We start from the raw sequence: 21,787 nt of genomic DNA, 5'->3' as shown, positions 1-21,787 counted from the left end.
TAAACCTGGAATGAAATGCCGGGCGGTGGCAAGGGACGCGGGAAGCAGTAACGGGCTGGGAAGTAGGGTGTGTGTTTGGGGCCAGTCCGCCTGGGAGTCGGTCACAGAGTGAAGCGGGTCTGATTGGTTGTCTGTTACTCAGGCAGTGAAGTTGTCCGTGTTTGTTCATCAGGCCGTGCCAGCGGGTCAGAGGATCTCCGCCGGCGGTTTCTCCCCATATGGATGGGGTGTTTCTTCCTCAGACGGTTAGAACCTCAACCAACAGGACTGAGCACGTCTGTTGGCGAATCTGTCCAGGATCGGTGTTTTGGGCGCCGGCCAGACGCGCGGGATTTGCAGGAAAGGGTGTGCCTCCGGGATGGAAGGGAAGAGACGCGCCTGGAGTGTTGTCTGCTTCGAATTGTATCTGGGTTTTGAGAGCTGCGGGGCCCTCTGGGATGAGAGACGACGGAGCCCAATGACGCATTTGTGATCTCCCTACAGGGTGATTGGCACTGTGGCTGTACGTGGCCGCCCCTTGGGAGGGTGCCATGGAAACAGAGGATCCTTGCCCTGCTCGCTGCCCTGAGGGCCTCTCCTCCCCACCCCTCCCGCACGCTCCATAAACGTTTGAATGGATTTGTGTGTATGAGCCATCCCGGCCTCAAAAATACCTAGGTATGAGAGGTGGGAGGGCTTACTCTACCAGATATTAAAACTTATTATCATCAACTGTAAACTGTAAGAATTAAGATAGCGTGGTACAGGTGCAGGAGAGACCAGCATCCCAGTGGAACAGAATAAAGGGCCCAGATACAGCCCCACACGTACTTGGACAAGTGATTCAAGACAGAGGTAGGACAACAGAGCAGCAGGGAAAAGAATCTACGTTTCAATAAATGATTCCGGGAGAATAGGGCGTCCACATGGAAAAATAATGAAATCAAATTCCTCCCAACTTACACTAAACACATCAATACATTCCAGGTGATTCATAGACCTTAACGGGAGAGGAAAAGCAGTAAAGCTTTTGGAAGAGAACATAGACTATCTTCATAACCTTAGGGTAGGGAAAGTCCTCTTAAACAAGACACAAATATTTCTAAAAGCTTAATATATGTCACCATATTAATATGATGCTCTATGTTCTCCCTATCAAAAGACCCCAATAAGAAATTGAAAAGGTAAAGCACAGGATAAGAAAAGATCTTGTAGGACCCCCTCATGTATGACTCTTTGTGATGCATAACTGGCAAGGAAATTGTATCTAAATTATTTAAAGAACTTGTCATAATAAGGACATAAAATTAAAATGAAAAAAAATCGGTAAGAGGAAACACAAACAACCTAATAGAAAAAGAGCAAAATACTTGAACTGGCACATCACAAAAAAAGGAAAGCCAGGGGCACCTGGGTGGCTCAGTCGGTAAAGCGTCCGCCTTCGGCTCAGATCGTGGTCTCGCGGTTCGTGGGATCGAGCCCCGCGTCAGGCTCTGTGCTGACAGCTCAGAGCCTGGAGCCTGCTTCGGATTCTGTGTCTCCCTCTCTCTCTGCTCCTCCCCCACTCATGCTCTGTCTCTCTCTCTCTCTCTCTCCTTCAAAAATAAATAAAAACTTAAAAAAAAAGGAAAGCCAAAAGAACTGTTATAGGGGCTCCTGGCTGGCTCAGTCGGTAAAGCATGTAACTCTTGACCTTGGGGTTGTGAGCTGGAGCCCCAAGTTGGGTGTAGAGATTACTTAAAAATAAAATCTTAAAAAAAGTAACAAAATACTAATATATATATATATATATATATGAAAAATATATGAAAAAATTTCACTAATATATATGAAAAATATATGAAAAAAATAACAAAATACTAATATATATACATATATATATACATATATATATATGTATATATATATATATATGAAAAGCTGCAAAGCATCATTAATCATCAGGAAAATGCAGATTAAAAGCTCCACGAGATACCATTACACACTCACCCGAATGACAATGCTGAATATTAGTAAGGATAGGGAATGTGAACCCTCAGAGAAATGTAAACCGGTAGAAACTAACTTGGCATTAGCTACTGACACTGAAGATACTCCAATATCCTGTGATCGAGCAATTTCAGTCTTGGACATACCTCCACCGAAATGGGCGCATTTGTGTACTTGGAAACGTGTGTAAGAGCGTTTGGGCAACATGATAGCGAAAAATTGGAAAGAACGCAAATGTCCGGCAGTAGAATGGGTAAGTAATTGACAGGCCGTACAATGGAATATTATCCAGCAACAAAATGGATGAGTCTTTTTTTTTTTTAATTTTAACATTTATTTATTTTTGAGACAGAGAGCATGAACAGGGGAGGGTCAGAGAAAGAGGGAGACACAGAATCTGAAACAGGCTCCAGGCTCTCAGCTGTCAGCACAGAGCCGGACGCGGGGCTCGAACCCACGGACCATGAGATCATGACCTGAGCCGAAGTCGGACGCTCAACCGACTGAGCCACCCAGGCACCCCCAAAATGGATGAGTCTTTAAAAAAAAAAAAAGTATGGAGCGAAAGAAGGCCGATCTAAAAGAATAAGTCATGTAGGACTCCATTAAAAAAAGGTGCTAAACAGGTAAAACATAACTACCATATATTGTTTAGAGTTGCAAACTTAGATGGGAAAACGATTAAGCAAAGCAAAAATTCCCCCGTAAGTGAGGATACCCCTGGGGAAGAGAGAGGGCCATGATTGGAAAGGGGCCAGCAACAGTCTTCTGGGGCTACTGGTATTATTATTATTATTATTATTATTATTATTTTATTATTATTTTATTATTATTTTATTATTTTAAGTAATCTCTATGCCCGGTGTGGGGCTTGAACTTATGATCCCAAGATTAAGAGTCACACGCTTTACCAGCTGAGTCAGCCAGGTGCCCTGGTACTGCTATTATTCTATTTCTTGTCCCGGGCGGAGGTTACACGGCCTGTTCGCTACAAAAATCTGTTAAAATGCACATTAAGTTATTCATTGTTCTGAATGTGTATTGTATTTTGACATTTAAAAAGTCAAAAAAAAAAAGGGGGTACCTGGGTGGCTCAGTAGGTTAAAGTGTCTGACTCTTGATTTCGGCTCAGGTTATGAGTTCATGGTTCGTGAGCTCAAATCCCGCGTGGGGATCTGGGCTCACAGCATGGCACCTGCTTAGGATTCTCTCCCTCTCTCGCTGCCCCTCCCCTGCTCACTTTCACTCACACACACTAAATAAACAAACTTAAAAAAAAAAAAGTCAAAAAAGTACTTATCTAGAGACGTGTTTCTGCCCTGGTCATGGATGAGGGGAATCTGAGATCAAGAGTTTGCCCACAGGGGCGCCTGGGTGGCTCAGTCAGTTAAGTGTCGGACTTCGGCTTGGGTCATGATAGCCCCGCATCGGGCTCTGGGCCGGCTGACAGCTCAGAGCCTGGAGCCTGCTTCCGATTCCGTCTCCTCCTCTCTCTGCCCCCACCCCCCACCCCATGCTCATGCTCTGTCTCTCTGTCTCTCAATAATAAATAAACGTTAAAAAAAATTAAAAATAAATAAAAATACCAAAGTCTGTCCACAGACTGGGAGCTTGAGGAGTCACGAGAGCGATCCTCCCCACTGAGCCAGCCCGAGGGCATTCAGAGGATCAGGTTCAATTCTAGGCATTGCATGAAGACATTGATGAATTTCCCCCTGCCACTAATTGGCTGAGTGCATTTGCGTAAGCATTTCAAATCCTCTGAAGTTGTAACTCTGTGAGGTGATGGATGTGTTAATGAAGCTTACTGAGGTAGCCATCTCACAATCCATAATGATAACAAATCACGATGTCGTACACCTTAAACGTATACAATCATAGATGTCGATTACATGTCAGTTACCTGGGAAAAAAGATTGGGAGCCTCACTTGTAAAGGAAAAGGGACAACAGTGCCTTTTGCATAGCAGTGTGGCAAGAACTAGTAAAATAGTAAGCAAAAGCCCTCTTCTCTGCTTCTGAGCCAAGACAGGCTCTATAATAGTAACTGCTAGAAAGACTGTCAGAATAGTGAGGATTCCGGAAGCTCAGATCCTTGAGCAAAGAACGCAGGCTTATATGGGGAGGAAAACAAAACTTGGAGGGTAGCAATAGAGGCGGAGAACGAGAACGTGTGGGTGGAAGTTAGAGGGACAAGAGGAAGAAGTTTCTAACAATTTGAGCTGTTCATCCACGGAACAGGCTTGAGAAATTCTGAGCTTCTCATGCGTGGTAGTCTCCCAGGCGGGTTCGAAGGTCTTTGTCACCTGGAGGTGTGGGAAGGTTTCTAAAAGTGGGTCTCCACCTGCTAAGTTGATTTCACAACTCACTAATGGCTCTTAACCTACGCTTAGTAAAACACCAGCTCCCCAGCCCCGCCCCAGCCCCCTCTGTCCTTCCAGATTTTCTGAGAGCCTCTCCCCATTTCCTTCTCGGAGCCTCTCTCTCCGCCGACAGTCTGAGGAGCCCTTTGCAAGGATTTTATTTCCACGAAGGGCCCCCAGAGGCAGCGTTTTCCAGAAGGTAGTGACTGTAGTATGTTGTCCTTGACCAGAGGGACCAGGAGCAGGCAGAGACCAGGGCCACCAGGGAAGCCAGGCCTGTGCCTAGCCTGGCCTCCCCCTTGTGCTAGATTCCCAGGGCGATCGGTTTATTACCGTCTTTGGCTACTGGTTTGCACGTGGCATGATGTGTCTCCAACACTTCTCCCAATGCCTGGCCCCTAGAAAGTCTATAAATGCCGGGACACACGCGGTCATTTAACACCCATTGTTGTGTGCCTACGATGTTCAGGGTGCCGGGAATACAAAAGGCAAAGACTTGACTTCTGCCCTCAGGGTGCTTGAAAGCTGAGTGGAGACACTGAGGAGGAGAGTGTGACATGAAAAGGAACAGGCCGGGGAGTAAATGTGGACACAAAGGTCAGTGAAATCCAACCAGGGAATAGGAAAGCCAGAGGGGCCCAGGGGATGTTGAGAAACGACTTCAGAGTCGCCTCCCTTCCCCCAGCTTCTAACCTCAGAGATGGTGGAGGAGGAGGAGGACAGGGAGGAGGACGGTGAGGGTGCTGTTTTGAACCCTATGTTAAACTCTGCTCCCCACCCCACCCCCCCTGCTTCTAAGGCCTGGGGATCCCACCCTGGGAGTCTCTGGTGAACGTGGACTATGGAAGGAAGAAGACAGAGAATTTAAGAATTCTTCAGCTTGACATTCGTTGACCAGGAAATCAGGAGTCCGAGTCCCTCTCTGCCTCCCTTTTCCTGACTTGGTGTCATTTTACTGCTCAGGGTCATCCGAACTTCAGTGGCCCGCTCTGTGCTTGGCCTCCTCGCACCTTGGTCCTTTTCATGGCCCTTCCTCCTCCTGAGTGGCTGATGTTCTCCAAGCTCCATCGTTGGCCTCTTCCCATCCTGCCCCATGCAGCCATCCCGCAAGGACTCACCTCCTCTTTCCATAGAATCAGCCGCCACCTCCCAGTGGTTCTCAACAGGGTACGAGGGGAGGGAGGAGAAGCCGAGGGGAATCACCTAGAATCATTTGGTGAGAAGGGCGTTCCCACTGGTGACACCACCATTCGCTCGCTCAGTCATCCCAGAAAGAAACTTGAGGTCGTCCGTGAAAGTTACCTGGCCGTCCTGCTGGGAGTCGAGCGACCTCCAAGCCCTGAAAACGTTACCTCCTGAGTATCATTCCAATTCATCACCTCCGCTCCGTTCTTACTCCCATCCCCCAGTTCAGGTCCTGAGCAGGTCTGCGTACCTGGATCCCCGTGGTTCCCCTTTCTCTGGGAACCGCCCTTCTCAGAGTGGCCCAAAAATCAGCAGGGAAAGGAAATTCCTTCCTCTCTGATTCCTGGGGAGCAATCAAGGCTCTTTATAACCCCACAGACGGGGGGACCCCTGGGCCGACGGGGGCTCATGAAACAAAGCAGCCAGAGAGGCAGGAATAGAGGCTGTGTTGCACGTGCCGTGGCTCTGGAAGATGCTAACATCAGGTGGAGCTGGGGGAGGGGGACACGGGAACCTTCTGTACCATCCGTGCAAGTGTTCTGTAAATCTCAGGCAAGGAGCGAATGCTCTCAGGATTTGCTGATCTCACCGTGTGTCCGTCTGTCCGTCCTCTGGACCCTGCCGGCTTTATAAAGCGAAGGAGGGGTCCGGCGAAGCCCGGGCTTGGTGCCAGCTGGGAGACACTTGGCAAAGACGAGGTGCCGTCACAAGACGGCTGCTTGCGCCCTGAAGTGAACCAGTCACGACGCACGGGGCTTTTCTCTCATGGGTGTGAAACCCCCGGATCTACGGGACTGAGGCGGGGACGGGGGGGCTTAGATGACACCCAGCCCCCTCCCCCCCCCCCCCCCAGCTCATCATCATGCTCATCGCTGACCTCGTGAAGGTTTGGGCATGTGGGGAAGGAATGCGGCCACCAGGGCACCAACTAATAATTCCTTTGACGCTGATAACTCCTCGGCCCTTTGAGGCCCCTCGTGGCATCCGGAAAACAGACGGAAGCGGGGCTCGGAGCGGATGGCTTAGGGATCTTCTGGTTGCTCCCACACCTCGGGGTGGACGGGACGGGTGTGAGAGGAGCCAAGAGCACACCGGGGCACCTGGGCAGTGTGCCCTGAGAGCAGGTGCGCAGAAGAAGCTGCTGCTTTGTGCAGAGCCCCGTCCAGGGTTCAAACGCCCCAGAAATAACGGTTAGAGTCACCCCTCAACCGAAGACGCCAATCAGTGAGATTCCGCCTGGAGTAGCAGAGCAAGGACCGGGCGGGTGGAAGAAGGAAGCCACAGCCACGGGGCCTGTGGCCCTATCGCCGTAGCCCCCACCTGCTTTTCCTTTCCTACCGCTAGAACCTTCTGGAGTGTTCACCCTCCCCGCCCCCGCCTTAAAAAAAAAAAGAGTTCTTGGGGCTCCTGGGTGGCTCAGCCGGTTAAGCGTCTGACTCTTGTTTCGGCTCAAGTCGTGCTCTCACCGTTGGTTGGGTTCAAGGTGCATGGGTTCAGGCCCCACATCGGGCTCCGCGCTGACGGTGCAGAGTCTGTTTGGGATTCTCTACCCACCCCCCCTCCCCGGCCCCTCCCCCTGCTCATGCTCGAGCTTTCTCTCTCCCTCTCAAAACAAGTAAACATTTTTTAAAATTTTAAAAAAAAAACAAGAATTCTCATATTTACGTCTTTGCCCTTTCTCGTCCCTCTTTTCCTTCTCCCAGGCCGGGTATGTTGTGAGTGGCTGAATTTATTCGAGGCTGCAGAATGGCGAGGTGGGGTCGGGAGGGAATTTTCAGGATGGCCTGGGGAAAGCAGTGGACCCTTCCCAGGAGGTCCTGGATACTGACCAGTGGCCATGACCTCACCAGCAGGCCCTGGGTGCTAAGAGAGCGGGCAGCCCCAGCGGGATCACTGTGTTACGCTGGGTTTGTTTTCCCGTGGGTGACCGTTCGGTCATATCTGGTCGTCTCCCAAGCCAGGAACTCGTCCTCCTCGACAGCTCCCTCTCCCTCGGCCACCACTCAGCGAGGTGTCAGGACCTGAAAACCTTATTTTACCCAAAGAACTCCTCACCCCCATCTCCCCGCTCTAGACCTACGACGGCCAACGCCCCGGATCCAGTGATCATCTCCTTCATTGTCTCTCTGTCTCCGTGCTTTCCCGCCTTCAATCTTGCCAAACACCAGTTTTCTTCTAACTGCAAACACCCGCCAACCCGCTCCCGGCAGCTTGGTGGGTTACACCGAGACCCCTCTGCTCACCTCCAAGCCCACATCTCTAGCCGTGAACTCCAAAGCTCTAGGCCCCTCTCTTGTTCCCCGCTGGACCCTCCTTCGGATTCTATGTCTCTGTCTCTGTGTCTCTCTCTCTCTCTCTCTGCCCCTCCCTTGCTTGTTCTCTCTCTCCAAAATAAATAAATAGACATAAAAAAAAAAAAGAATATGAGATAAACCATGACATCATGAGGCTATCACCTCCTTCTAGAGGCCTTTCCCTGTTTTCCCTCCCAGGATGCAACTCACTCATTCAGGTGGATTAGGCTGTCCTCCTCTGGGTCCCCTCATCCATCCCCCCCCCGCTGCCCCCACACGTTGCACTGAGCGCCCTGTATCACGTGAGTCCGCCTGTGGCTCCCTAAGACCGTAATCTCCTTGCTAACAAGGCCCAGGAATCAGCATCCTCCTTCGTGGGGTCCAGCCTCCCTTCTGCGAGTCAGTTACTGTCCCTTGGCTGCTTAATGCCTTCGTAGGCCTTCTGCTGCAATGAGAGTGAAGAACAAAGTTCTTGACTGCGCGCGCAGAAGGTTCTTGAAGGCTTGACCCCCTTCTCCCTCTTGGGCCTCTGTCTGCCCAGTTCCGCCCCGCTGCCCACCGGCCCGCAACAGTTCACGCTGACCTTGCCCACAGGCCTGAGTGTCTGCACTGTGCTCCTCCCTACACCGCCCTTGACGTCCCCTCCCGCTCAGTTGCACCTAATTGCACACCTTCTCCGCTAAACTCCATGAAAATAGGAGCCATGTGAGCGTCGTCATTCTTCCCCCCTCGTGCCCAGCACGGAAGAGACACTCAAGAATCTCAACTACAGGGGCGCCTGGGTGGCTCAGTCGGTTAAGTGTTCGACTTTGCGCTCCGGCCGTGATCTCACAGGTTCGTGAGTTCGAGCCCCGCATCGGGCTCTGGGCTGACAGCTCGGAGCCTGCTTCGGATTCTGGGTCTCTGTCTCTGTCTCTCTGCCCCTCCCTTGCTTGTTCTCTCTCTCTCCAAAATAAATAAATAAATAAACATAAAAAAGGGAATATGAAAGAAATCATGACATCATGAGTTGCCAAGCTCTTTTTGTCCTCAGGCCCCTCTGGGGCGATCTAAAGTGACTAGGGGGAGGACCAAGGGATCAGACACACAACGGAGAAGAAGGACCTCCCCCCTCCCACCCCCTACTCCGGCCCTCAACCCAAACTACTCTGAATAGGAATGCCGGTTTGCGGAAGACAGTGGAGGGGAAGACAGGACGGCCCTGTGGTGGCCCAGATGTCTCTAAGGATTCCCATCTCAGGTCTCAGGGTGTCGCACGCTCTTCAGACCCCCACCGCACAAGGTGCCAGCTGCTGAGCCAAGGAGGCTCTCCTCAGAGGGTCTCCAGGTGGGACCAGCAGTGACCCAGCAGGTGGAGGAGGGGAGAGTCGAAGGGGTTGGGGAACGGACCCCCAAGTGCACGGCCAGGTGTCTTTACTCATGCTGTGGCCCAGAGACGGTGAAAACTGCCTGGCTCCCTGGGCATCCGGGGACACTCGCGTCCTGGTGGAGAGTGGGGCTGAGGAGGGACGGATGTTCAGGGCAAGGGGGCCCCAGGGCCGTCAGCTTATCACACAACCGCCTTTCTCCTTGAAGGGATTCTTGTCCTCGGGGACGCCTTTGAGAAGAGGGTCATTTCCTGCTTCAGCCTCTACAAAATCCTTGATTTCCTTTCCCGTCTTGGAAATCTGTGAGGAAACAAAGTGTGGCCCTAGAGTCCTTGTTTGTCTGGTGGGATCCATGATTCGCTCGGTCCAAGAAAACAGGTCCTGGGCAGGGTGGGGACAGAGGCTGCAGAGGAAAAAGACCAAAGGGACAGGCAGGGGCTGGGGGGGTGAGTTCTTGCCTCCGAGGGGCGCTGGCCGGAGCTGGGGAGGCCCGCCAGGCCACGGGCCTCGCTCCTGGCCACGTCCATGGGGCTGACCCCCAGCCTCTCTCTGCGTGCTTTCTCTCCTGCACCATCCACCCCACCGTCTGTCCCTTCTTCCTGGGGTTCCGGCTCCGGAAGGACCGGGCTGTGGTAGAGAAGAGAAGAGGGGCAGGGGAGGGAAGACGAGGCTTACCGGAACTCTTGTGTTCTTCACTTCCTTCTTGAGCTGTTCAACGTTCATCTTCAACAGGTCCTTCTCGCTGAGCTCCTGGGCCATCCTGCCCCCCGGGACACCTGGGTCCCGGAAAGGATTTCGCAGCTGGGATCGCAGTCCCCGTGAGCCCTCTTCCCTGCCCTGCCCTGCCCTGCCCCTCACCTCAGGCCCTGCGTATTCACACCCCAGACTCCCTCCCACCCCCTCCCCATCTGCAAAATGGGTATAATGATGGTGCCCCCCTCCTTGTATGATTTTTGCGAGTCCTAGGAAAATAAACGCATCTCAAATATTTTTAACGCTCTGGCTGGCGCATAATGAATCATAAACGCATTTATTATGATGACGAGAGTTGGCTGCAATCAGCACCATCACGACAGGGTCATCGGGAAGGCCTGCCAGGCGCCTCACTTGAATAATTCTAAGACTAAAGCCCAGTCCAGCGCAACCTCAGCCCCTCTCACCTGCCCGGAAAGAATGTGGACTTCAAGTCCCCGACTCAGACAAGACGGTGTTTGAGCTTCCCCCGCTTATCGGCTGGAAGTCTTCAGATAAAGCAGATGGTCTGGAAGCCAAAACCTCTGATGCCTAAGCTGATCAGGGGCTCAGGGTTCTAAGCCCATCCACTGGCCTGAGCCTCCAAGCCCTCACTGCCCCTGGAGCAGATACCCTGCCCCGTGCACCTGCCCTGCTCCCTTAGTGACCCTCCTGGCTTACAACCAGTCCTCACCCTCTGGCCCGACACACTCCCCTCCCCGTGCCTTCTCTCCCAAGCCCTCCCCTCCCCTCCTTCTGAGCCTCCTCTGAGCCTTTTCCTTTCGGTGAAGCAAGTCCTAGACCAGCTCCTAACGTCCTCACCCAAGAAACAGTGGTGTCTCCCCCTGGAGCCCTGCGATGACACCTCACAATTTCCTTCCAGCTCATCCAGTCCTTCCTTTGCTTACTGAAAACAAGACTCCTCACTTAGGAGGCTGTGCCTGCCAGCACTTGGGGCCACGGCCACCTCTAACGCCCGGGTCCGTGCTTCTTGGCCTTCACGTGTCCCTCTGAGCCCTGAGTGCGGGTCTCCCTCTCCAATCGCTGAGCACGGGGCCCACATCCTGATATTTCTCTCGGCTTCCTTCCAGAACCACCTAAGGGCTATGCTGTTTCGTAGATCCTGAGCTCCGGCTCAGGCCGACACCTGTCCCACGACAAAGGGACCCTGTCGAGAAGCAGATGCCGGAGACACCAATATGGCCAGTAAGGGATCCTTTTCTTCTCCTCCCTCTGGGTTGACACAAGGGGCACTGGAAGGGGCTGGGAGGAGGCTGGAGTCCACCCTGACTCCCCGCACCCCGGCTCCAGACGCCAAGCCCCACCCCCAGCTGCGAGCGCTAAGAATTTAAGGGCAGGCCAGGGCCCTGCAGGCCTCCAGTCCAACCGCCCTGTTCACGCAGGATGGAAAGCACGCACCTCTTGAGACCAGCTCGCTGCTCTGTCCGCCGATGCTTCCTGAAATCCACCGGCTAATCTGGACCTTACACCTGGTGCTTCTCAAAGCCAACTCCTTCCTGTTGTCTAATCGGAGTCTCTCCCGCGTCATCTCGTCTTACCTCCATCAGGCACAGGGCATGGGCCCAGGTCTCCCTCACACATAAGCCTTCAGAGGCTTGGGAACGCTTCTCAGGGGGCCTCTGGCTGTGTCTTCCCGGTGTCTGAGCCGACTCCTCTCGTGCTGGCTGTGTTCCACTGTTGCTCAACACCCTACGGCCCCCAGCACGACTGGTCTCCATAGCCTCACCACCCTCCACTCCCCAGGCCCTTGGTGACTCATCCCTGAGCTTCCCAAGGAAACCCCCACCCTCTGCCCTTTCCTCCCCTTCCATGAGTGGAAAATCCACCTCCACTCCCCAATCCCCCCAGAGCAGGCCAGCCCCCTTCCTCCTCCGTCTCCCACCCCCCCCCACCCCCCACCCGCCTAGCAGTTTCCTCTCCAGGCCCAGGGAGCAATCACAGCGCCCCGACCTTGGCTTCCTCTGCTGGGAGGGATTGGGGGGCTGGGCTCCCAGAGGGGCCCCTGGCTTCCCCCTTCCTCTGGGCAGGGGGCAGAGAGTCTCAGGCCCAGGGAACAGGGACTCACTTCCTCTTGTCCCGGAATGAGCCCGCCTGCCCTTTGCAAGCAGGTTTGGGTCTCTCACGCAGAGGAAACCAAAAGCGGTGGGGGGGGGGGGGGGAGGGAGAGCGACCAATCAAGGACAGGGTGAGGCGCAAAACAGGCCGGCTCCCAGGGGAGCCAGCCAGAGGCTGGGGGGCCATGGCCGAGCTACAGCAACTGCAGGAACTTGAGATCCCCACGGGCCGGGAGGCCCTGCGGGGCAACCACAGTGCCCTGCTGCGTGTCGCCGATTACTGCGTGGACAACTATGTGCAGGTAGGCAGACGGGGCACAGGCCCCGAGGGGCCCGGAGCCCACCTCCAAGGCAGGACCACGGGAGCCATTCTGACAGGTGCTGGCGCGTCCTGGGCCCCGGCTGGGAAATACTCCACCCCAGGCCCTGGCTTCTTTCCAGGCCCCCGAAACTTCAGCCCTGGTGCTGTGCTACCCAGCCCGCGCCCACCCCCCCCCCCTCCAGGTCCCTCCTCTCTCCGGGAGCCTCAGAGACGCCCCGGGACAGGCCACTCGTCTCCTTCCTGGGTCCCGCTCGCACCCACAGGCCCAAAGCCTCGTCCACATGCAAATGCTGTCATCGTCCTTCCGTTCGCAGGCTGTCTCCAGGTGAGACCTCAGAACTCTCCAAACAGTGAACTTGAGAGAGACGGGGGAGAGAAGCCTCTCCCTGATATCTGAGTGAGAGGAGACAGACCTCAAGACCAGGCTGGGTTAAAGAGACGGGGTCTGACGCAGAGGCAGGGGAAGGACAACGTGATGGCTGGGAGCCGTCTCCCGGCAAAAGACGACCATCGTGGCGTTTTAGAACAGTTCCCTACATTGTATAGTTGTTCCGAGACCCTCAACGTAGATTCGTGGATCGAGGGAAGAGGGGCGAGGGAAACTTGGCAATGACTGAGCACCTCTGTGTTTTCATTAATGCTCGTAAGCACCTTATGAGACAAGTAGCGTTATTCCTCTTTCGTAGGTGAAGAGCCAGCAGCTCAGGGAGGCAAGGTGATTTGTCCAGGGTCACCCAGCTCGGATGTGACAGAGCTCGGCCTTGGCCTCCCGACTTCTGAAACCGGGCTCTCTCCTTTCCCCCTTTCCCCTTCCCTGACATGCCCTATGAGGCAAAGCCAGCTCATTCGCACTGGAAGGCCAGGGGACCTTCCGGCGTGGTCGAAGTGTTGGAAAAAAAAAAAAATAATAATGAAAGTAGCAAGTGCTTATGAGAAAATGGCAGATTAAAGAGGGTCGATGATAATAGCAGTTAAAGCGCTCTGCACCCTTCCTTTGCGCAGGCATGTGGCCTGCATGGCCTCTGTGGGTCCTCACCCCCCCCCCCCCCACCCCCGTCCTGAGAGGGGAGAGGGGCTGTCACTTTACAGCCAGGAGGCGGAGCCTCAGAAAGCCGAGCTCGCTTTCCCGAGGTCTCCAAGCCGGTGGCCGAATCCGGATGCGAACCCAGAACTCTGACTCCAGAGCCCATCCCCAAACCTCTAGGTGAATGTGCGGCCCTGAGAAATAATCGGTTTGCGGAGATGTTGAGTGACCCGTTTGTGGAGGACACGGACCGTGTGGCTCGGAAGGCAGCCGGGTTCTCGTGGTGCTGGAGGGCATTCTCTTCTGGACGAGGGCAGAAGGAGTTCTGTCCGTTCCTTCAGTAGCCTCTGTGCACCCCCAGGCCCTTTCAGATGGGTTCTCGCTTCTATTCATCACGCGCACAGAGGATTTAGGGGTCACCGAGACCCGAGTCCGATTTTTTCTTTTCTTTTTTTTTTTTAGTGTTTATTCATTTTTGAGAGACAGAGAGACACAGAGCATGAGTGGGGGGAGGGGCAGAGAGCGAGGGAGACACAGACTCTGAAGCAGGCTCCAGGCTCTGAGCCGTCAGCACAGAGCCCAACGCAGGGCTCGAACTCACCAACCGCGAGATCATGCCCTGAGCTGAAGTTGGGCGCTTAACCGCCTGAGCCACCCAGGTGCCCCGACTTGAGTCCAGTTTCTAACTCCACCGCCTACCAGCGGCAGGACCCGTGGCAAGATACCCTCTGATTCTCACACCTTTCTTCGGGAAGGTCACACAGGTTCAGTTGTGATCATGGTCAAAGCAGGTAGCCCGGCACCTGGCCCTTAGTGGGGACGGAGCGGGGGGATAAATGGAAACGATTACCATTGCTGTCATCACCACCGCCATCATCATTCATCGGAACGATGAAAGGCACAGGCAGATAATGAAAGTCAATTCGAGCGAGGTGAAGCGGCCCTTGTAAAAATACCGAGGGCATCGAGAGCCCTGACCCAGGTCAGAGTCCCCGGACCCCTGCTTCCTTCACGCAGAACACTAACTAATTGACCCCGGTTACCTTACCCAGCCTCTTTGAGCATCTTGGTCTGGGGAGCAAATGCCTATGAGGGGCTTGGGCAACTTCTCAGAGCTGCTTTTTTTTTTTTTTTTAATTTTTTTTTTAACATTTATTTATTTTTGAGACAGAGAGAGACAGAGCATGAACGGGGGAGGGGCAGAGAGAGAGGAGCCTGACGCGGGGCTCGAACTCACGGACCGTGAGATCGTGACCTGAGCTGAAGTCGGGACGCTCAACCGACTGAGCCACCCAGGCGCCCCTCAGAACTGCTCTTAAATCAGGCCTGGTTCCCATGCCCTCGGGCCTCCCCACCGCCCCTTCCCTCAGCCCCAAGGCCCCAACCAGGTGTCAGGAAACCCGTGGGGAATGGGGGAGGGCAGGCTGGGGTCAACTGCAGAGTTCTCGGTCAGAGTCCACTGAGTTTACAGACAAGGTAATTTGCATCATGAATAAGCAGCGGGCCATGAAGGTGGATCTCACACCCTCTTACCTCCAGGCCCGACTGTGGGCCAAGCCCAAACCAGGGGTCAGCAGGTATCCAGGCCCCAGCCTCCCAGAGCTGGGCCCAAGCAGGCACTGTGCTATCTGGGCTAACCGTTCCACACATTGGTCCTAGCAGGGGACCTGGGGGGAGGAATCTGGGTGGGGACCAAGGAGGAGTCGTCATTGCCCCATTCTGGGCCTTTGTGTCCTCACCTGTTAAAGAAAGGTCTTGAACTAGAAGCTAGACCTGCTATCCGTTCTGGTTTAAACACCCCAGGTTGATTTCAGGTTGATTTCTTCGCCTTTTCAAGGCTCTTGGTTACATACGCTGATGAGGTATAAACTCCGGGCAAATGAGTATCTAGCTGCTGGAACAGAAAGGCAGGGAAGGGCCGCCCACAAGGATCTGGGCCTGCCCTTTGACTCCAGCCTGGCTCAGGCCACCCTGGAGGCGTCCTGCTCTAATGGGTTCTACGCCTTCTCTCCGTCGACGGGCCCTGAGGAGCACGCAAGGGCCTTTAGCAAGGGGGCAGCATGGTGCGGCCTTGTCTGTCAGTGCTCGGGCCTGGCCCAGACTTGCCCTGGACTCACCCCTACCCCCTAGAGAGGGGGACAGGCTAAATCACAGCAGTGTCATGATCTGACCTGAGATGAGGAAGCTGCGTGGGGAACCAAATAACAGAGAAGTTTTGCTCCAACGCCCCGTGGTCTGACGGGGCACTGAAAACAAAACAAAACAAGCAAGACAAAACAAACAAACAAACAAGCAAAACCCTCTTCTGTCTTCGGCCATTCCCTGCCCACCGTTCCACGGCTGACTGGCAGTGTGACTCCGGCCAGCACCTGGCACAGCGCCTGCCATGCACTAAGGAGATGCCCAGACAGTGTTTGGGGTCACAGTCAATTCATTACTTAACTCACAAACGCGTATTTATTAAATCTCGTCTGTGTGTTGGGCACTGTTCCGGGGTAGGGTACAGAATAAAACAGACAGGCTCTCTGCCTTCACCGTGCTTACGTGTTAGCATATGGGAGGGCGGATGGGAGGGGGAGCTAGGTAATAAAGTAAATAGATCAATCACTTCTGACAGTGCTAGGTGCTATGAGGACAAGGCTACAGGAGAAACACGGAAGAGAGCCAATACAGAAATAGGCTAGGAGAATCTTAAGGTGGTAACAAAATATGTCTCTAAGGAGCTGAGACTTAACAATAAGGGTCCTGGCAACAAGTACAGTAAGTGCAAAGGCCCTGAGGTAGAAACAATCTTAGCTTGATCAGGAACAGGAACCTAATAGCCAATGTGCATGGAGGGGGGGGGTGCGTGAGAGGTGGTGGCAAGGGATGAGGGGGGACAGAAAAGCAGAGCCCACCCTGTGGGGCCCTATATAGGCCATGGTTGGAAGTCTGGATTTACCGGATTATCAGTGTATTGTTCCCAATACGCTGAGGGAATGAATGAATGAAGTCACTCGTCTCTGGGCCTCAGTTTCCTTGTCTATAAAATGGACTAGGTCATTGGTTCCCAAACACCACCCAGCGGACTGGAGAAAGACAAGAAACCCGAGAGTCACCTGGGGAGCTTTTAAAGGCACAGACTCATTGGCCGCATTTCCAGGGCTTCTGGTTAGAAGGGCTGGGATTGGGGCACCCGGGTGGCTCGGTCGGTTAAGCTTCCCACTTCGGCTCAGGTCATGATCCTACGGTTTGTGGGTTCGAGCCCCGCGTCGGGCTCTGGGCTGACAGCTCGGAGCCTGGAGCCTGCTTCGGATTGTGTGTCTCCCTCTCTCTCTGCCCCTCCCCGTCTCTCACATTCTGTCTCTCTCTCTCTTTCAAAAAGAAAGAAAGTTCAGCCCCCACATTCCCTCCACCCTCTCCCACCCTACCCGCCCAGCCAAGGATCCAGAGGAATCCTTGGGCTGGCTTCAGACCAGGGCCGTGTGTGTTTCAGGCCACAGACAAGCGGAGGGCGCTGGAGGAGACCATGGCCTTCACCACCCAGGCTCTGGCCAGTGTGGCCTATCAAGTAGGCAACCTGGCCGGACACACTCTACGGATGCTGGACCTACAGGCGGCCTCCCTGCGGCAGGTCGAAGCCCGTGTGAACACGCTGGGCCAGGTAAGGGGCGTGTGGGAGGGCCTCTTGCACTGGCCCCCCATTCTGCAGCGCCCCCTGCTCGGCCACTTCCTCCGGCGAATGCTCTTTCTCGCCTTCCTCCAAATGCCTTCCTCCACCACAGAAGCCTGGCGCTTCCCAAGCATTTTGAGCCTCCTCCTCTCTGGTTATGTCTCCGTGCTGGGCCTTGCTGCCCTCCCAGACTAGGAACTCCTTGAAGGCAGAGCTTTTTCCTGCTCTGAACTCTCGCCGGCGCCGTAGGCAGCAGGCCTGACCAACCCCGGTTGGCCGTACAGGACAAGAAAGAGGAAGAGGGGCCTTGTTTGCATCTCAACCCCAGGGTGGTAACGGGCTAAGTTGTCCTAGACCCGAAGTGTTTGCTGGGCAAGGCCGTCTTCAGCCCTGAAGACAATGCCACCACGAGACAGTGGCCCCCCGCCCATCTAGCACACTCACCCTCCTCCTTCCTTCCTGGATCCCTGGCGGAGGAATTGCCCCATCAACAACACGCTCAGATCCACTCGCACATCAGCCTGGCTGGCCCATCACCCACGTGTTCACGGTGGGGTGTGTCTTTTCCTCTCCCCCCCCCCCCCCCGCGGACCGGAGTTCCCACCCTCTGGATGCTGTGAGTTGCCCCCCAGAACATTCCAAGAGGAAGCGAATTCACTTATCCGTCCCCCCAAGAGAGTCAGCTGATACAGCCTTGATTCTCCGCCCCCTCCACATGGTCCACACCGTCCACCTCTGCTACCGAGCCAACCCGGGGCTCCGGTCTCTTCCCAGCATCTGCAGGGAGGCCGGGTTTTCTCTTTTCCGCTGGATCCTGCTCCAGCTAATAATAACCTTCATGCTCTTCCAGCAGGAAGTCTCTCCAAAGTGGCTCCTTCCTCCCCTGGCAACTCTTTTCCCAAATGCTGCGTGGCCTGGGGGGAGAAAATGTACTCTTTCTCTGGATCTCTCGGCCTCCCATGGTCCCCACCCCCACCCCAAGTCTCTATCCTCCTCCTCCCTTAAGAGGAAGGGCACTGGGGCAGAGGCCACCTCCCCCCTCTGTCACCTCAACCCCTGTCGTGGCAGATGGTGAGTATGCATATGGAGAAGGTGGCCAGAAGGGAGATCGGCACGTTAGCCACTGTCCAGCGGCTGCCCCCTGGCCAGAAAGTCATCGCCCCCGACAGCCTCCCTCCCCTCACGCCCTACTACCGGAGACCTCTCAACTTTGGCTGCCTGGACGACATTGGCCATGGGATCAAGGTAGAGAGAGGGCCCCTCCTCGTCCCCACAACCCACCCTCTCCTGTTCCGTGTCTCCCTTCTCCCCGGGCCCCCAGTTCTCTTCCACGACCATGTTCTTGTCCCAACCCGCAGCCCTTTTTTCCCCTCACTCTCTGAAGCCATCACCTTAGATGGACCCCTACTCTCCGAGCCCCCCCCCCTCCTTCCCGGCCCCTCCCTCCATGGCCGGCCTTTAACCCTGTCCCCAGATGGTCTGCTGAGGGTGGGGTCTGAGCAACCCCCTTCCGTGGGGGCTGGGTGGGTGTGAAGGGGAAGAGGGGAAGGGAGGATGTCAGGGGCGTGCATGAGAATCGTTCCCCAGCCACACACAGAGAACAGCAACTTCCTCTGTCTGGAGGTTTGAGGTCACCGCCGAGCACTCACCCGGGGGGCTGCTGTGGGGGTGGGAAGGGGCGGGGATGCATGCGGCCACTCAGAGGGGACCTGTGAAGCCAGGGGAGCACGGCCACTGACATTTTCTGCTCGGCTCATCTCCTGAGAGGGGGGAGAACACACACGGTCCATTTCGTCAACATGCCAGGCTAGCTTAAGGCTCCCCTGGATCTAAAGGACCTCTTAACACCCTTAACGGCCCGTCTCCCCCAAAAGGGGAGACGGCACTCCCTCCTCCAGCCACCAGGCCTCCCCACCGGTGAGTTCTCCTCATTGTCCAGCTTCGATTCTTTCTTTGCACCTCAGCTCGGGTCCTTTTTGTCTCGTGCCTCGCGGAGTACAGCAGAGGGCAGCGTTCCCCAGGTCCGCGGACTTGGCGACACCCCACCAGTAACGGGTGGGCTCGCCCTTGCCCTGTGTGCACTTTAAACGCCCTGCCCCTCTCTGTCCTGAGCCGCCCAAAGCCAGCTCTGCAGGCCCATCCAAATGACGGGTGGGACATTGCTAAGTGTGATGGTCCCCTCCGCCCCCACCCCACCTCCTGAGCCCCGCGCGCCCGCCTGCCGGGTTAGGATCTATCAGAATTAGAGACCACCAAGCTGGCCACGGAGATGCTTTGGGGAGCGAGGTGCGAGGTGCGGATGCTAAGCTGGTTGGAGGAAGTGGCCGTCAGACCGCGTCTGCTCAGGCTTCCGTCGGGCCTGCGGCCCCGACTAGAGGCCTGGGGCCCAGGCAACAGCGAGCGGGGTGTGGGGGGCGGGGGTGGGGGGGGGTGGGAGAGGGGGCTGGGAAGTGGAAGTGGGAACTTGCTGTGAAGGCGCTCTCCCTCCCAGTTCTCGGTGCCTCTCCCTCATTTCCTTTCTGGGACCAGGGAGGGTACTGGGGAGGGGTTCCCATAGACGTCAGCTCTGTCCCCTGCTTCCTCCTCCCCCCCTCCCCCCGCCCCCCCCCCCCCCCCCGCAGGATCTGAGCACGCAGCTGTCGCGGACGGGGACCCTCTCTCGAAAGAGCATCAAGGCGCCTGCGACGCCTGCCTCCGCCACCCTGGGGTGAGGCCTCGCCATCCTCAAACTTCCTCCTCCGCCAGCTGCCCCCTCCTCCTCCCCGCACCCGACCCCTGCTCGCCCCGGAAGCCTTCCCGGCTCCCTGACGGCACCCCTCCCCTCCGCCGCCAGGAGGCCACCGCGGATCCCGGAGCCGGTGCAGCTCCCGGTGGTGCCCGACGGCAAGCTCTCCACCGCCTCGTCTGCCTCTTCCCTGGCCTCTGCAGGGTGAGCCCCACAAGTCCAAGTGAGGGGGTTGAGGGGGCCCCCTACCGGTTGTCAGGGGGACTACTAGGGTCCAGAGGACTCTCATCACAGGCCCCCCCCTCCCCCCCCCCCCCCCCGCTAACGACTGGAGGGGCGGGGCCAGCTGGGGGATGCTGTTAGGGGAGGTGTCCCCCAACCTAGCCGAGCTCCGCTTTCTCTGGACTTCAGCAGCGCCGAAGGTGTGGGTGGGGTGTCCGCGACCAAGGGGCAGGCAGCACCCCCACCCCCACCTCTCCCGAACCCCGTGGCTCCACCTCCTCCACCGGCCACCACCGAAGTCTTCCTGCCGCCCCCTCCGCTGGAGGAAGTGTCCCTGCCCCTGCTGGGTAAGGAGCCCCGCCCTCTCCTGGCTCCACTGTCGGGGGCGGGGTGGGGGTGGGGGGGTCTCTTCTCACCTCCTAACACCCCACCCCACCCCACCCCTATCCCCCTGCATGGAATTGGCTCGCCTCAACTCAGCGCCTGCTTTTTACCGGGCTCTGTGTTCCAGCTTCCCCTCCATTTTCTCGCTTGACCTTAACAGCCCTACGAGGGTGTTCACACTCTGACTTAACAGATGCAGTCGGGGCTGACAGGTTAAGTTAAGTCGCTTGCCCCAGGGTCACCCAGCTCAGTGGCAGAGCTACACTGCTCAGTATTTTTGTGTTTGCTGAGCGCCTACTGCATTCTAGAGACCCGGTGGGGGGACCGTGGTGGTGGAAGGCTGGAGAAAGATGACCTCAAATGGGTAGATCCTGGAGCCTTGCTGCCGAACAGTGCGGTTTTCTGGGGCCAGTGGAGGGGGTTCCCGGTGCATATTTGCAGGCTCTCTGCTTTCCCCTCCCAGCACCAGAGCTGCCCCTGGACCTGCCCCCTCCTCCACCCCTGGACGTCCATGAGCTGGGACTTCCACATCTGCCCCCACCAGGCTTCGGGCCAGAGGAGCCTAGCTGGGTCCCTGCTGCATACCTGGAGAAAGGTACCTGACTCCCGGGACTAGGGATTCCCACCCCCCAATACTCTAGAATCTTCAAGGGTGTGAGCCTGCTACACACACACACACACACACACACACACAGACCCTATTTTCTGATGAGCTGACCGAACGTTCACCCAGGAGTGGTGAACCAAGCTGGACAGACAGGCAGCTGGCCCGGCACTGAATATTAATCGGGCTGGGGAGGGGTCCCAAGAGTTTTGGAGAAGACACTCCCCCGCTCCCATCCCACTCCCTGCAGCCGCCTCCCCTAGACGTTGCCTGGAATCCCATCCAGGGGCCCCTGCACCCCCCATGGTAAGGCAAGAGGCGCGTCTCACGACACCCTCTCCTCCCGCCCTGCAGTGGTGACGCTGTACCCATACACCCGCCAGAAGGACAACGAACTCTCCTTCTCTAAGGGCACCGTCATCTGCATCACACGCCGCTACTCCGATGGCTGGTGTGAGGGCGTCAGCTCGGAGGGGACTGGATTCTTCCCAGGGAACTACGTGGAGCCCAGCTGCTGACACTCTGGGGCTTTCTGAGCTCCTGCCCGGAGCACTGCGCTGCGAGCCTCTTGAGCTCCAGTGCAAAGTCAGCTCCAGAGTCAAGGCGGGACCCGGCCTGCCCACCTGTGAGCTGTGCCCGCCCCTTCCCCCTCCTTTCGGTGGTGGGAAGGGGTCCTGGGGAGCGAAGGGATGTATCCGAAGGCCTGCCGCAGACAGGAAAGAACCGGAAGCCAAGGACTTTGGTGATCTTGTCCACAGAAGACCCACTCTTCCATGCAGCATTGAGTGCCAACTTTGAATAAAACTCTGATGACCTCCTGGTGATTGCCCCGCAGGGCTGGGGGGCCAGAGAGGAGGGAGTTAAAGGCTCC

At 56.0% G+C, this 21,787-nt stretch overlaps 2 protein-coding genes across 10 annotated transcripts; one reads left to right on the top strand and one right to left on the bottom strand.

Annotated features, from left to right (window-relative positions):
• Positions 1–8,914: 8,914 nt before the first annotated feature.
• GNGT2 (G protein subunit gamma transducin 2) lies at positions 8,915–12,170 on the bottom strand. 8 transcript variants are annotated; one of them, XR_008293989.1, is made up of 6 exons: positions 11,880–12,036; positions 11,468–11,618; positions 10,731–11,076; positions 10,337–10,437; positions 9,852–9,977; positions 9,448–9,579 (listed from the first exon to the last, which is right to left on the bottom strand). XR_008293989.1 is itself a non-coding variant. In XM_053211670.1 (3 exons), the coding sequence occupies exons 1-3, from the start codon at positions 12,168–12,170 to the stop codon at positions 10,420–10,422; spliced, it is 345 nt and encodes a 114-aa protein (XP_053067645.1). In that variant the 3' UTR covers positions 10,337–10,419. The 8 variants fall into 8 exon arrangements, 2 of the variants coding, with proteins under 2 accessions (XP_053067646.1, XP_053067645.1); XR_008293985.1 differs by having other exon boundaries at positions 11,328–11,618; positions 11,880–12,035; XR_008293988.1 differs by having other exon boundaries at positions 10,731–10,815; positions 11,328–11,618; positions 11,880–12,035.
• ABI3 (ABI family member 3) lies at positions 12,155–21,781 on the top strand. Of its 2 annotated transcripts, none has more exons than XM_027034005.2 (8): positions 12,155–12,285; positions 16,805–16,972; positions 18,050–18,226; positions 19,603–19,688; positions 19,815–19,910; positions 20,118–20,275; positions 20,776–20,907; positions 21,271–21,781. In XM_027034005.2, exons 1-8 carry the CDS (start codon positions 12,169–12,171, stop codon positions 21,432–21,434), a joined length of 1,098 nt encoding a protein of 365 aa, XP_026889806.1. In that variant the 5' UTR covers positions 12,155–12,168; the 3' UTR covers positions 21,435–21,781. The 2 variants fall into 2 exon arrangements, with proteins under 2 accessions (XP_026889806.1, XP_026889807.1); XM_027034006.2 differs by having other exon boundaries at positions 20,121–20,275; positions 21,271–21,733.
• The last annotated feature ends 6 nt before the right edge of the window (positions 21,782–21,787 follow it).

This window comes from Acinonyx jubatus, chromosome E1 (genome assembly GCF_027475565.1).
Source record: "Acinonyx jubatus isolate Ajub_Pintada_27869175 chromosome E1, VMU_Ajub_asm_v1.0, whole genome shotgun sequence".
Lineage (NCBI taxonomy): Eukaryota > Metazoa > Chordata > Mammalia > Carnivora > Felidae > Acinonyx > Acinonyx jubatus.
The sequence above is the reverse complement of the archived record's forward strand: the minus strand, read 5'-3'. Positions and strand labels throughout refer to the sequence as shown.